The sequence below is a fragment of the Alosa pseudoharengus genome, unplaced genomic scaffold, assembly GCF_046254945.1.
Source record: "Alosa pseudoharengus isolate Yale_2024_CS ecotype anadromous, Long Island Sound unplaced genomic scaffold, YU_APseudo_1.1 YU_APseudo_1.1_scf_6, whole genome shotgun sequence".
In the NCBI taxonomy this organism is placed as follows: domain Eukaryota; kingdom Metazoa; phylum Chordata; class Actinopteri; order Clupeiformes; family Clupeidae; genus Alosa; species Alosa pseudoharengus.
In genome coordinates, this window is record NW_027468848.1 from 8,298,686 (window position 1) to 8,311,185 (window position 12,500).

Consider the following 12,500-nt stretch of genomic DNA (forward strand, 5'->3'; position numbering starts at 1 on the left):
CAGATTAGTGTGTTGGAGTGTCTAAATCCAGTCTTGTGCGAGTGATTATTTTATGAGATGTGACGCAGATTCCATCGTCTGTCTGTGTGGTAAACTGCTGCTGCTGGGCTTTTCCGTTGCTATGGACACGCACGCCGTCTCTCCTTTCTGTCGAACTACACGCTCGAGGAAGCTCGGTCAGCCGGCCGGCCACCTGCAGGTGACACGGGAATGTTACACACACACACACACAGGCACACATACACACACTCACACACGCAGGGCACACATACATACACACACTCACACAGGCAGGGCACACATACATACACACACTCACACAGGCAGGGCACACATACATACTCACACTCACACACGCAGGGCACACATACATACTCACACTCACACACGCAGGGCACACATACATACACACACTCACACAGGCAGGGCACACATACATACACACACTCACACAGGCAGGGCACACATACATACTCACACTCACACACGCAGGGCACACATACACACACATACACTCACACACACAGGGCACACATACATACACACACTCACACACGCAGGACATACACACACTCACACACGCAGGGCACACATACACACGCTCACACACACGCAGGGCCCAGCAGCCTTCCAGGAACTCCACCTGACACCATCTCTGCACTCTGTGGCCCGCCGTGCCGCTCAGTTCCCAGAGTGCCGAGCGATGATACCGACCCCCGCAGCCCCACCCCCCCTTAGTGAGCCGTCCTCGTCCCCCCCCCCCCCCCCACGACCCTCCTCTCTGGGGCCACAGAACACAGAGAGCAGGCTGGAGCCGCTGGGTAGTGGAGATGTTTCACCTCCCCAGGAACCCGGGCTGCTTTTATTAGGGCCAGTGTTGGGTTTGCAAAGCTGGGGGGTGAACATTCTGTTCACTAATGTGAACCTGCAGCAGGGTACGGAGAGGCATTAGGGGAAAGCTAACCTCAAGCTAGCCTAACACACACACACACACTCACACACAAAGGCAAAGAAACGCTCTCCAGAATCTGTGCAAGAGTGTGTTGCTGTGTGTGTGTGTGTGAATGAGATTACTGTTGGGTATTCCTGCCAGTTCTTTAGTTTATTTTGACGGCAGCGCCATGGAGAATGTCAAATCAGTACCGCATCAGATAAATGATTTAAAGCAGCTCTGCTAGTTTTGTATTTGTTTGCCCTGGTTGCCAGTCCTTCTGCAGGCTACACAATGTTCCCTGTAGTAATCAGCATGCATAAACACAGCACAGCCCCAGTTCAAGTTTCTTCTGCCTCCATTGAACAACTCTGAACATTGGGCTGAGACTGCTGCACACCACACAATGATTAAATTTAACAATGCAGCTGAACTTCATTCCCAGCTCTCCGTGTGTGTGTGTTGTGTGTGTGGGAGAGTGTGTGTGTGTGTGTGTGTAAAAGTGTGTGTGAGAGTGTGTGTGTGTGTGAGAGTGTGTGTGTGTGAGAATGTGTGTATGTAAGAGGGTGTGAGAGTGTGTGTATGTAAGAGGGTGTGTGTGTGTGTGTGTGTGTGTAAGAGTGTGTGTGTGTGTCTGTTTACTTGATTCTTCAGTCTCGAGCCAAGCTGATGCACGCCACCAGCCCAGTCATGGTCTCACTGCTCTCTTAACTCCTTGCAGGGACACGCCCCTGGGACAGTGAGCTCCACCAACCAGGATCATTTCAATCCCCCATTCTGTTTTATGTTAAACCTCATGCCCGAGTTGACGGAGCGGAGTGTATTTGCAGGTGCAAGGTGGTAACATGGGAAATGATATAATATTTGGACTTACCGTATTTTCCGGACTATAAGTCGCAGTTTTTTTCATAGTTTTGCCGGTCCTGCGACTCAGGTGCAACATATATATATATATTTATATATATGTTTTTTTCCTCTTCATGAAACATTTTTTGACTGGTGCGACTTATAGTCCAGAAAATACGGTATTCATTTTCACCATCACCATGACACTCACTCACACAGAGCGCCTTCCCTTACTATGCACAGAGAATCACAGGCTCAGTCCCTGCCTCAGTCATTGCAAGCACCTCTTGATTAATCACCCACTATGTGGATACTGTTTTTAGAATTGATTTAGATTAAGTATTAGTTAGTATAACTTGTATTTTAGTATTCTTTATCTTCTACTGTCCTTATTGCTTAGTTGTGTTTTTTTATATTATATACTTTTAATTACTTTTTTCTGCTGTTAGTGAATGTGTGTGTGATGTCTGTATGCTACTGAGACCTTGAATTTCCCCTTGGGAAATTCTATCTATCTATCTATCTATCTATCTATCTATCTATCTATCTATGATCGGTGACAGTAACAAGGCAAATAATAATAATTGAGTTGAATATGAGTTGGTGAATCACTGAAGTAGTCGTCAGTAAGTGACTGAAGAGTCTGTAGAATTTTGCTAGTCAGCTATATGACTTTTACTGAAACTGCATGGCCTAGCTGAACCCCGAAAGCTGAGCATACACTTGACAAAAAACAGTGCAAGTGGATTGGTTAAAGCACTATGGGAGATTTGAGTGCTGTTCGGCAAAACAGAATCTGCTGAATCTGGGAACATTGTCCTCTTTGTGTCTATATGCGGTTTCCTCTGAAAAGGCCGGTTCACGTTAGGTAACCCAGCGATGACCAGGACTGGCCCAGTGAGTAAAAGAGGATCTCAAAAACACACTCTCTCTCTCACACACACACAAACACACACACTCTCACACACACACACTAAGTCCACTCCTGTGGTGGAGCTCATGGAGGAGGGAGCAGGAGCAGAGACTAAGCCCAGTTTCGTAAGACCCTGACTGGGGCATATCCCCCGCTGGGTCCCCGGCATGATCCTGCAGGCTGGAGGCCGGCAGTGCCCAGCAGACAGGTTGGATGCGTGGTGATTTAATGCCCTCGCAACCTGGTTCCAATGACCTGGAGGTGTATGTATGTGTGTGTGTGATCTCTGTAGTGACCTGCAGTGCGTGTGTGTGTGTGATCTCTGTACTGACCTGCAGTGTGTGTGTGTGTGTGTGTGTTAGATCCTGATTAGCTCTGATAATAGCCCAGGAGCGGTTGTGTTACACTATCTATAAGCCTCTTTAGTTGTCAACAAATGTCACAATGCAAACTCTCCACAGTCCCAAGGCTGCTAATGTTGGGTTCTAACTCTGTAACGTTGGGTTGTAACTCTGGGTTCTAACTCTGTACCGTTGGGCTCCAACTCTTTGCTAATGTTGGGCTCTAACTCTGTAACGTTGGGCTCCAACTCTTTGCTAATGTTGGGCTCTAACTCTGTGCTAACGTTGGGTTCTAACTCTGTGCTAACGTTGGGTTCTAACTCTGTAACGTTGGGCTCTAACGCTGTGCTAACGTTGGGCCAGAGAGGATTAAAGCGGAGCGAGAGGTGCAAACGTTCGACAATTTCCGCGTTCGATTATTGCAAGAGGGAGGGAGGGAAATCCCCCTTTATGCATACCAGAGTAAAGCCTCCAATAAATTGGTCATTATGTCTTTCTGGATTTGTTGAGGGTTTTTTGGAAAATTTTGTCATAATCTGTAAGTGTTTGGGATCATTTCAAGCCTAAAAGTGTAATTTTTTTAGTGTTCGGATTTGTAATAGAATAACTTAATATCAGACCATGCTAGCTAGCCTCTTAGCTAAGGTAACATTTTAAACGGAGAAGTGTAATTTCTTTGAAATGACAACTAGCTGAATAACATTACTGACATTAGTTAAAGTGGATAGTTTATACTCAAGTGAATTTGCAATAGTATTTTAACTTTAAGCAAGGTCCTTCAACTACTAGTAACTTGTTAGCGCATAGCTTTATTGCCATAGCTACTCCCATCCACTTGTATAGCATTTCAAGCTAGCGTTAGCTAGCTAGCTAGCTCGGTTCACATGACTAATTAAATTATTCATATCATGTCCTAAAGAATGATTCATTGGTATCATACATTATAGACAATAATACTGTGAACACAATTATGTTTATCTGTTCTTATTGCTTATTAAGAGAGAAAGTTTATTTAGTGACGTAAGGTGACACTCCCACTTATGCAGACCGGAACTGTCCTGTTTTGCTCCCATAGTAACGAATTACGTTGCTTTATCTTGCTAGTAATCAAGGATCTTTGGTTGGGCTCTAACTCTGTGCTAACGTTGGGCTCTAACGCTGTGCTAACGTTGGGCTCTAACGCTGTGCTAACGTTGGGCTCTAACGCTGTGCTATTGTTGGGCTCTAACGCTGTGCTAACGTTGGGCTCTAACGCTGTGCTAACGTTGGGCTCTAACGCTGTGCTAACGTTGGGCTCTAACGCTGTGCTAACCTTATTGCCTGTGTGCTCTGTGTCTGCTCCACAGTCCCGATGCTGCAGACAGCTCGTCCTTTGACGTCCAGCTCGGTGACATCATCCTCACGGCCACAGACGGTCTCTTTGACAACATGCCTGACTACATGATCCTGCAGGAACTCAAGAAGCTCAAGGTGACACACCTTCCCCTGTACTGTCTTTGTGTCTGTGTGTGGAGTGTTATATTGTCTCTTGTGTTTGTGTGTTCAGCGTGTGTGTTCAGTGTGTATGTTCAGTTAGTGTGTTCAGTGTGTGTGTTCAGTTAGAATGTTCAGCGTGTGTGTGTTTAGTTAGTGTGTTCAGCATGTGTGTTCAGTTAGTCAGCAATCATGTACTGTGTTTAGTATTTTGTGAGTTTAGTGTTTGCAAGTGGTATGCTAAATGTGAAGTGGCCTGTTTATGTTTATGTTGTCACGTACTTTGTTGACTCTTTTGCAGTGTCTCTGCAGTCTGTTCTGTCCTTGTCTCTATGTGAAGTGTTGAGGTTGCACTGTAATTTGACCCAGGTCTGTATTTGGTAGACAAGCCTCCATCTTGTCAGGCTCTGATATGCAATTTGTATAACAACACCCTTGTGTGTCACCTTGCAGAACACCAACTACGAGAGCATCCAGCAGACGGCGAAGAGCATCGCCGAGCAGGCTCACGTTCTGGCCTACGACCCCAACTACATGTCTCCCTTCGCACAGTTCGCCTGCGACAACGGACTGAACGTCAGAGGTAACAACCTCCCAACAACAAACAATGAATCCATCTGTTATTGTTGTTGTCCTTTTTTTTTTTTTTTTTTTTAACGACGGGGGAATTTCTGAAAGGGAAACCACTGCCAACCGTGGCCGACTGTGTGGTCGGGGTTAATGACCCATCACAAGGGCAGGTCTGTAGGCATGCCATGCCATGCCATGCCGTGCGAGTGAGAGTGAGAGTGGCGCAGACCGCAGCAGCAGCACGAGGCGGAGGCGCTTGATGATGTCTGACTCATCGGCCTGAAGTGGGTTATTTAGCCAGGCTGGTAGAAGAGCCCGCGGCACCAAACAATGAGAGGCGTCTATGAAGCAGATGCCCTCTGGTCATGCATGGCAGCCTTTTCCTGCCATTGTCTCACACACTGACCCTCCGTCTTGCGTGTAACTGATATACACAAACACACACACCTCTGTTTAATGAATAACACGCATACACACCTCTGTTTAATGTGTAACACCCACACGTCTGTTTTATGTGTTAACACACACACACGTCTGTTTTATATGTCACACACACACACACCTCTGTTTTATATGTAACACACACACACCTCTGTTTTATGTGTAACATACATAAACACACACACCTGTTTTATATGTAACACACACACGCACACATGTTTTATGTGTAACACACACACACCTCTTTTATATGTCACACACACACCTCTGTTTTATGTGTAACACACACACACACCTGTTTTTCGTGTCTTACAACCCTGGCCCTCTGTTTTACGAGTGTTTGTGTGTGTTGTGTCCTTTTCCAACAGGAGGGAAGCCGGATGACATCACGGTGCTGCTGTCCATTGTGGCGGAGTACACGGACTAGCGTCGGTCCGGTGGTTGGCACCAACCCTCGGCTTCCTCCGGGCGCTGGAATGACTCGCTTGGGCCCACTCGACCCATTTCCTGCTGGCAGGATCTGGGACTACTGTTGGTCAGCTCGGCTGGTTCGCTCGCTTACTTGCCCTCGCCGCACTGGTGTTTTGGTAGTGCTTTTGTCTCGGCGCGCCCTCTGTTCCTTTTTCCTCAGTCCACGCCACGCTGCCTCATGGTGTGCCCCCCCCCTTACGCCCCCCTCCCTCAGTAAGGCTCCCTCCTCTTCACCACCACCACCACTGGCATCTCTCGAGTCCCCAACCCAGCCCAGTCCAACCCAGCCCAGTCCAGTCCAACCCAACCCAACACAACTTAACCCAGCCCAGCCCTGTCCAACCCAACCCAACCTAGTGGTGTCTTAGTTCAGTTTTCTTGTTTTTTGACGTATGCAAGATGAGCCAGAGGAGAAGGTTGGGTGGAGCATGGAGACGTCGCTATGATGCCAGAGGATCTGGAGATGGTGGGTGTTGATACGCATCTATGCATGAATGGACAGTGCTGAAAGGGAGATGTCCTCAGATATGACTACTCCAAAATGGCAAAGCCTTGGCTTGTTTATCCTCTACTCTGGAAAACACACACACACACACACACATTGTGGTCTGTGTGGCACCTCCTTGCTCCAGGGATCGGTGGCAAACAGACAAACTGATTAGCACGCACACACACACAGCGCTGCCAGAAGAGCTGATTTGGACAAGGCTTTACAAGCATCCGCTGATGTCTGCCCTGCTTGGCCACGGTAGCCTGGAGGTGGAGGAGGAAGAGGAGGAGGAGGAAGAGCTGAAAGCAGTCCCAAAGTCACTGGATAGTACATAAATGTAGAACCAGCCCAAAAACAAGTATATTGTTTAGATATAACTCTTAACGGATCTGCACCGGACTTCAAGCAGGTCCAGACCCAGAACAGAATGACCTCAAGCGCCTCAGGCGTGGGGTTTGAAGTCTGGGGCACCTGAGCCAGACATGCATCAGGCGTGGGGTTTGAGGTCTGGGGCAGATCCGTGGTCTAGTCCCTTCTGGGAGTCCAGTAGTGTGTCTGACGTTGAGCAGGCAATGCCAGAGCTGCTTCCTCATGACAGGGAAAAGCCTCGACACGACGATAGCAGCGAGCAATGTTGAACGTGTGTGGCGTACAGTCTGTGATCTCTTGAGGACAGTAGAAAGAATGAAGTGTAAAAGTCTTTGGAAAATAAATTGTACATGATTTTATTTTATTTTATTCGATGGCGATTTAAAACAGCATAGTTTTAAAAATCCTGCTTGTGTTGTTTATGAAATCTGACATTCAGGGTCCAGGACGAGGTAACACTTGACCGAGGCGCTTTTGTTGGGACAGGAATGGGATTTTGTACTCTTTTTTTTTTTTTTTTTCCTTCTTTTTTTTCTTTCGTTGTTTTTGTTCTTTTGGTAAGAAAATATTTATAGTGTCAGAAAAGAAGAGGGAGAAAGGAGATGAGTGAAGATAGTCTCCCTGTGTTTGGCTTGGGAGGTGTCCAAGGTCGGACTGGGGGAAAGGGATGACGGTGATTCCCTCCCTCCTGTCAAGCAGTGTGTGAGATGGTTCATATGCTTTGAAGGGTGTTCGTGTACTGTGTGTATGTATGTGTGTGTGTGTGTGTGTGTGTGCTTGATTTGGTAGTTTTGTGATTGTCAATGCTTTTGAGTGGGTCAGAAGTAGAAACTAAGAGGGAGAGAGAGAGAGAGTGTGTGTGTGTGTGTGTAACATCCTTAGCACATGAAAAGAGTAACTTTAATGCAATACAGAGTTTTTGTCTTTTTTCCCTCCCCCCCCCCCCCCCCTTCTTTGTGAATGTTGAGGTGTACACAATTAACGCACAAAGACGAATGTTAGCATCTGTGAATGCTAACCGTGTATATCTGTACTGATGGCTTAATAAAGGTTTATTTTTGCTACTTCCTGGGTAATTTAATCACAGATAGCCACTGCCCTCCTCCCTCCCTCCCAGTTTTGCACTGCTGGTGTGTCAAACTACTCAGCTCTAGCTACCCTTAGCCAACAACAAAGTAAAGTATAACTGCTCTCATTTCCTACCAAGTCAATTATCCCCACGCACTCAGCCCGGGGTACTTAGAGTTAATGTGCCTTCTAATGGATTCTTTCCCACACATTGACGTCTATGTTTACCACCCAAAACCCGCCCCAAAAATGAACGGGCCCCTGGTCTGAATCAGGGGGATGTTAAAATGAATAACTGCTGTTCCTTACAGGAGTTTCGTATGAGCAGACGGGCTTGGCCGTGCCTTGACTAATGCAGTGGACTAAGAGCGCTGTTGTTTTTACTTGTTTTGCTGTCAGACCCCCCTAGAGAGGTCGTTCATAGGTCACAGACAAGGCGAGACGCAAGTCCTGCTCCTCAACCAATCAACACTGAGATACTTGATCAATTCTGCGTTCATATATTCTCTTAAACCCAAATAATCATCAATAACCTTTCCCCCTCTTCTCTCTGTAGAATGCCTTGATACGAAAATCTGAGGCACACTTACTGTACTTCCTGTATACGTGCTGATGCATTCTGGGAAGGGGCGCGTGCAGCACTAACTACTTAGTGACAACACTGGCCCGCGATGTCCTCTGTCTCCGGGAAGTGTGTGTTGTAAAACAGGTGTGGACATACTACAGGGCTCGGGAATCCACACACGCGCGCGCGCAGGCCTCCAGCAGTAAGTAACACCACAAACACACTCACACTGGCCGACCCTCTACACAGCGAATTCAAACTTTCCAACCACACACTCAACCCAATTAAGATAATTAACCTAGTTAATTCTTAGAGAAACCTAGTTAACTCAACGCTCCCTTAAAACAACTGTTTCCTTGGTGAGCATATTTTAGCATCTCTGACAAACATCTGCTTTTTCTTTCACACACTTCCAGAAGCAAAATAGCTATTAGCTAGTGCTGTGAGACCCAATTAAGATATTAACCTGTTATTCACACACACACAGCTAGCCTGCCAGAAGGATCCAGTAATCTGTAATTAATTAAGTACAGAGAGCTACCCGAGTTCTGCCAAAACGAGGAAATTCCCCTTAGAAACCGTTCAGCTTTGGTAGTGTTAGTTTGTGTGGAGCTGAACTTGTGCACAAGTCAAAACTACAGGCTTTGGAATAGAATAGTTTCACCCTTTAACTGAAGTACAACACTTAGTATTTGGTCAAATTGCATGCATTCACAGTTCAACTGGAACAGTGTGCAATGCAACATACTCAGAGCCTGGCCTAAGGGAAACGGGTAGTCCAACACGGTTTAAACTAGTCCCAGAAGACTCCACAGTAGAACCACAAGCCCCTCTCTTTTCTTCTAATGGGGGAAGGTTGGAGCTTTGCAGTCAAACTACTTTAGGCCTCATCTTTTAATCACCCAAAACAAAATGGTGTTTATGTCTGTGTGCGTGTGTTTGTCTATATGAGAAGAGGTATGTGTGAGATTCGTCAATGCAATTTCTGTACATATGTTTTTGATGCTGTATATTTAAATAAAGATCTTAGTATTTATTAAACACTTGTGCTGTGTCTTTAAACACTCCTGTAAATGTGTATATATAATGTGTGTGTGTTTGTGTGTATGAGTGTGAAGTTTGTGGGTTTTGGTTGATGGCACTGTGGCGCGTACACGTGTTTGCGGTACGGTGTGTGTTTTGAGAGCGAGTGTGAAGCCTTGCTGCAAAATAACATGTCCTCAAACCGTAACCACCCACAGGTATTGGCACTGGACCACAAATGGGAGAGAAGGATTGGGAGACACACACACACACACACACGTGCATGCAGGCATGAGTAGGGTGGTCCATTCTGGAAAACACACACCCTGTCCTGTTTTGACAGAGATGAGTCACACTGAGTCTGCCGCGTGTGTGTTTAGGTATGGATGTGTGAGTGAAAATGTGTGTATGTTTAAGAGCACATTCCTCAGTGAAATGTGAGACTCGCTACAGTGAACACAAAACACAAGAAAGCAGTTCATTAAAATATACTTTCGTGCACAGACACACACACACACACAAGTAGTTCTTATGCAACTCCTGAAAATATCCCAGTATGAGTTTGACTGACAACCCCAGGGCCTCTTGAGAGGAGTGTGTGAATGCACTGGTATAAACACAGGCGTTCCCCCAAAGCCATGAGGAAGCACTGTGCAGAGGAACATTGACAATGACACGCAATTAGGGAATAACTTAACACACGTTTAGGAATTACAAAATCTGCGCTTGAGTGAGCCACTAAAAACACAAACCAACATGAACTTGCAGTTGAAGCTTAACACAAGCTTCCCAGTGTCCTGTCCTTTGTGAGGTGTGTGTGTGTGTGTGTGTGTGTCACTCCTCTGTTGTTCGTGTTTGCCCTCTGTCATCTGCGGTGTCGTCTTCAGTGTCGCTGGCACATGCCAGGCTGGGTAACGCCGACGGACTGGCATCTGGGTTCTGCTCGCACAGGGCACCGAACAGGAGCGTGCGAACCTGTAGTCACACACACACACACACACACACACACACACACACACACACACACACAGTCATCCCCCTAACATTATCCACACACTGACAAAAACCTGTTCATGACACCTGTTTCCACAGTGATGTAAAGTACACTCAAACAGGAAGGGCCCTTGCCCTTCTCTTTTTGATTGGTTACTCAAGGACCCGTTTGCTTTGCCCTTCTCTTTTTGATTGGCTACTCAAGGACCCGTTTGCTAACTAAAGCATGCAACTTTCAGAGCGATTTTGAGAACAAAAAGCTGACAGTCAATCAGAAACATCCAATTTTAGATATCACATTCATCATTACGAGAAGAGACTTCTCGAACGCTGGGGTTTGTAGTCTTTTTGGGAAGAACATGGATGCCACCAGAGCAGCAGCTATCTCGTTAGTGGTGGACATTTGTCTAGAACACAAGAACACGCCCCTCACGCTCCCTTGTTGGGTATGGTCAATGAGAATTAATAATAAAAAACTTTTTTTAGTAACTCAATTTCACCTATTTCAATTTCAACAAGTGCTGTCGCGTTTCTCTCGAGCCACGAGGGGCATTAGCAGGCTAGTCATTGTTATTGTTTTGTGCTACATTAGCCTCTTTAGCAAACCGGCTCGAAAACAAATCGTTACATCAAAACCGTGCAATGCATGAATTGGTGACTGGATTGAAGCAGCAATGTAATCTAGTGTGTAAGAGCATTGCACATTAAAATGACCAACACAGTACAAATACAAAGAAAATTCATGTCATCTCATCTCAACTATGGGCCAACTCTGGGTACCCTCAAGAAAATACATGTCATCTCATCTCAACTATGGGCCAACTCTGGGTACCCTCAAGAACTCAGAGTTAAAGGGGCCGTGCCTCCGTGAAATGCCGCAAGAAAGCTGGGTAATTTACACTTTCCAACTCGGGCGGGGGACTTACGAGACAAATGGAAAGACCCCAGTGTTTCCCATGCATTGACTTATTTGTGGCGGCCCACCACAATATCAACATTGACCACCACACAATGATTTTTCAGGTTGTGCTAAATTGTGCTTAAATCTGGTTAGCATCATAACCACGCTGCGCTAATTTGTTAAAAACTGTTGCATTCAAGTTAATTCTGCAAACCTACCAGCACAAATAGAATTCAATTCTGTGGGAAACACTGGACCCATATGGTCTCATCACCTTGGCAGTAGGAGGGGTGACTGGCATAGAGCTGGCGGCCATCTTGGGCGTGGCACAAACAGGCTCTGTCTCCATGTCCTCTATCAGCGTAGTCTGTGCATGCGTCAGGGGAGGTGCCATGGGGAGGTGCCAGGCACACGCCTCCTCGGCCTCCATGTTGAGTGTGGCTGCTACGCACTGCTCCTGGGACGGTGACGATGGCGGCGGTGGTTTCGGGAGTTCCAGAAGCTTCCTGAGGTAGAGCGGGGGGCTGAACACAGGGCTCGCCTGGCTGGATAAGACACGCTCCTCCCCCGGGACTGGACCTCCCTGGGGGGCCACGTGCAGGTTCTCCTCCTCCGGCTCCATCTCGCCCCCCCCACACTCAAGGGTCCCACGGGGAGAGGCGGGGACAGATGGGGCCCCCCCACACCTGGGTGTGAGTTGAGGTCAGTTAGCAGACAAACACATGCACATGCACATACACGCATACACATAGGCATGCACACGCACGCACACACACACACGCATACACATATGCAGCACGCGCACGCACACACATGAACACACACGCATACACATGTGCATGCACGCGCACGCACACACACACACACACACACACACACACACACAATCCCAAAGGCGTCCGTGTGTGTGAGAAAGAAAAGCATTGTATTGTTTAAAATAATCTGTGAAAGCCCTGTGAGTTCAGCTAAGGACAGAGGCTTAGGCCTTCTTAAGCTGCACACAAACTTCAATATGATACTGTGTGTGTGTGTGTGTGTGTGTGTGTGTGTGTGAATGCATGAGTGTGGGTGTGCGTGCTTGAAGCCCCATCTGAATGTGAAAAGT

General features: G+C 46.8%; 2 protein-coding genes across 2 annotated transcripts in view; one reads left to right on the forward strand and one right to left on the reverse strand.

Moving 5' to 3' along the window:
* LOC143105602 (protein phosphatase PTC7 homolog) overlaps nt 1-7,909 on the forward strand; it is a 31,386-nt gene extending 23,477 nt beyond the window's left edge. The window contains exons 4-6 of the mRNA XM_076269628.1: nt 4,378-4,501; nt 4,958-5,087; nt 5,884-7,909. Of these exons, the coding sequence (XP_076125743.1) occupies nt 4,378-4,501; nt 4,958-5,087; nt 5,884-5,942 (313 nt within the window). The 3' untranslated portion in view covers nt 5,943-7,909. The remainder of the gene's footprint in view (nt 1-4,377; nt 4,502-4,957; nt 5,088-5,883) is intronic.
* Nucleotides 7,910-10,056: 2,147 nt separating this feature from the next.
* The window catches only part of rad9b (RAD9 checkpoint clamp component B), a 23,876-nt gene continuing 21,432 nt past the window's right edge, over nt 10,057-12,500 (reverse strand). The window contains exons 10-11 of the mRNA XM_076270158.1: nt 11,670-12,081; nt 10,057-10,476 (exon numbers count right to left, since the gene is read on the reverse strand). Of these exons, the coding sequence (XP_076126273.1) occupies nt 10,336-10,476; nt 11,670-12,081 (553 nt within the window). The 3' untranslated portion in view covers nt 10,057-10,335. The remainder of the gene's footprint in view (nt 10,477-11,669; nt 12,082-12,500) is intronic.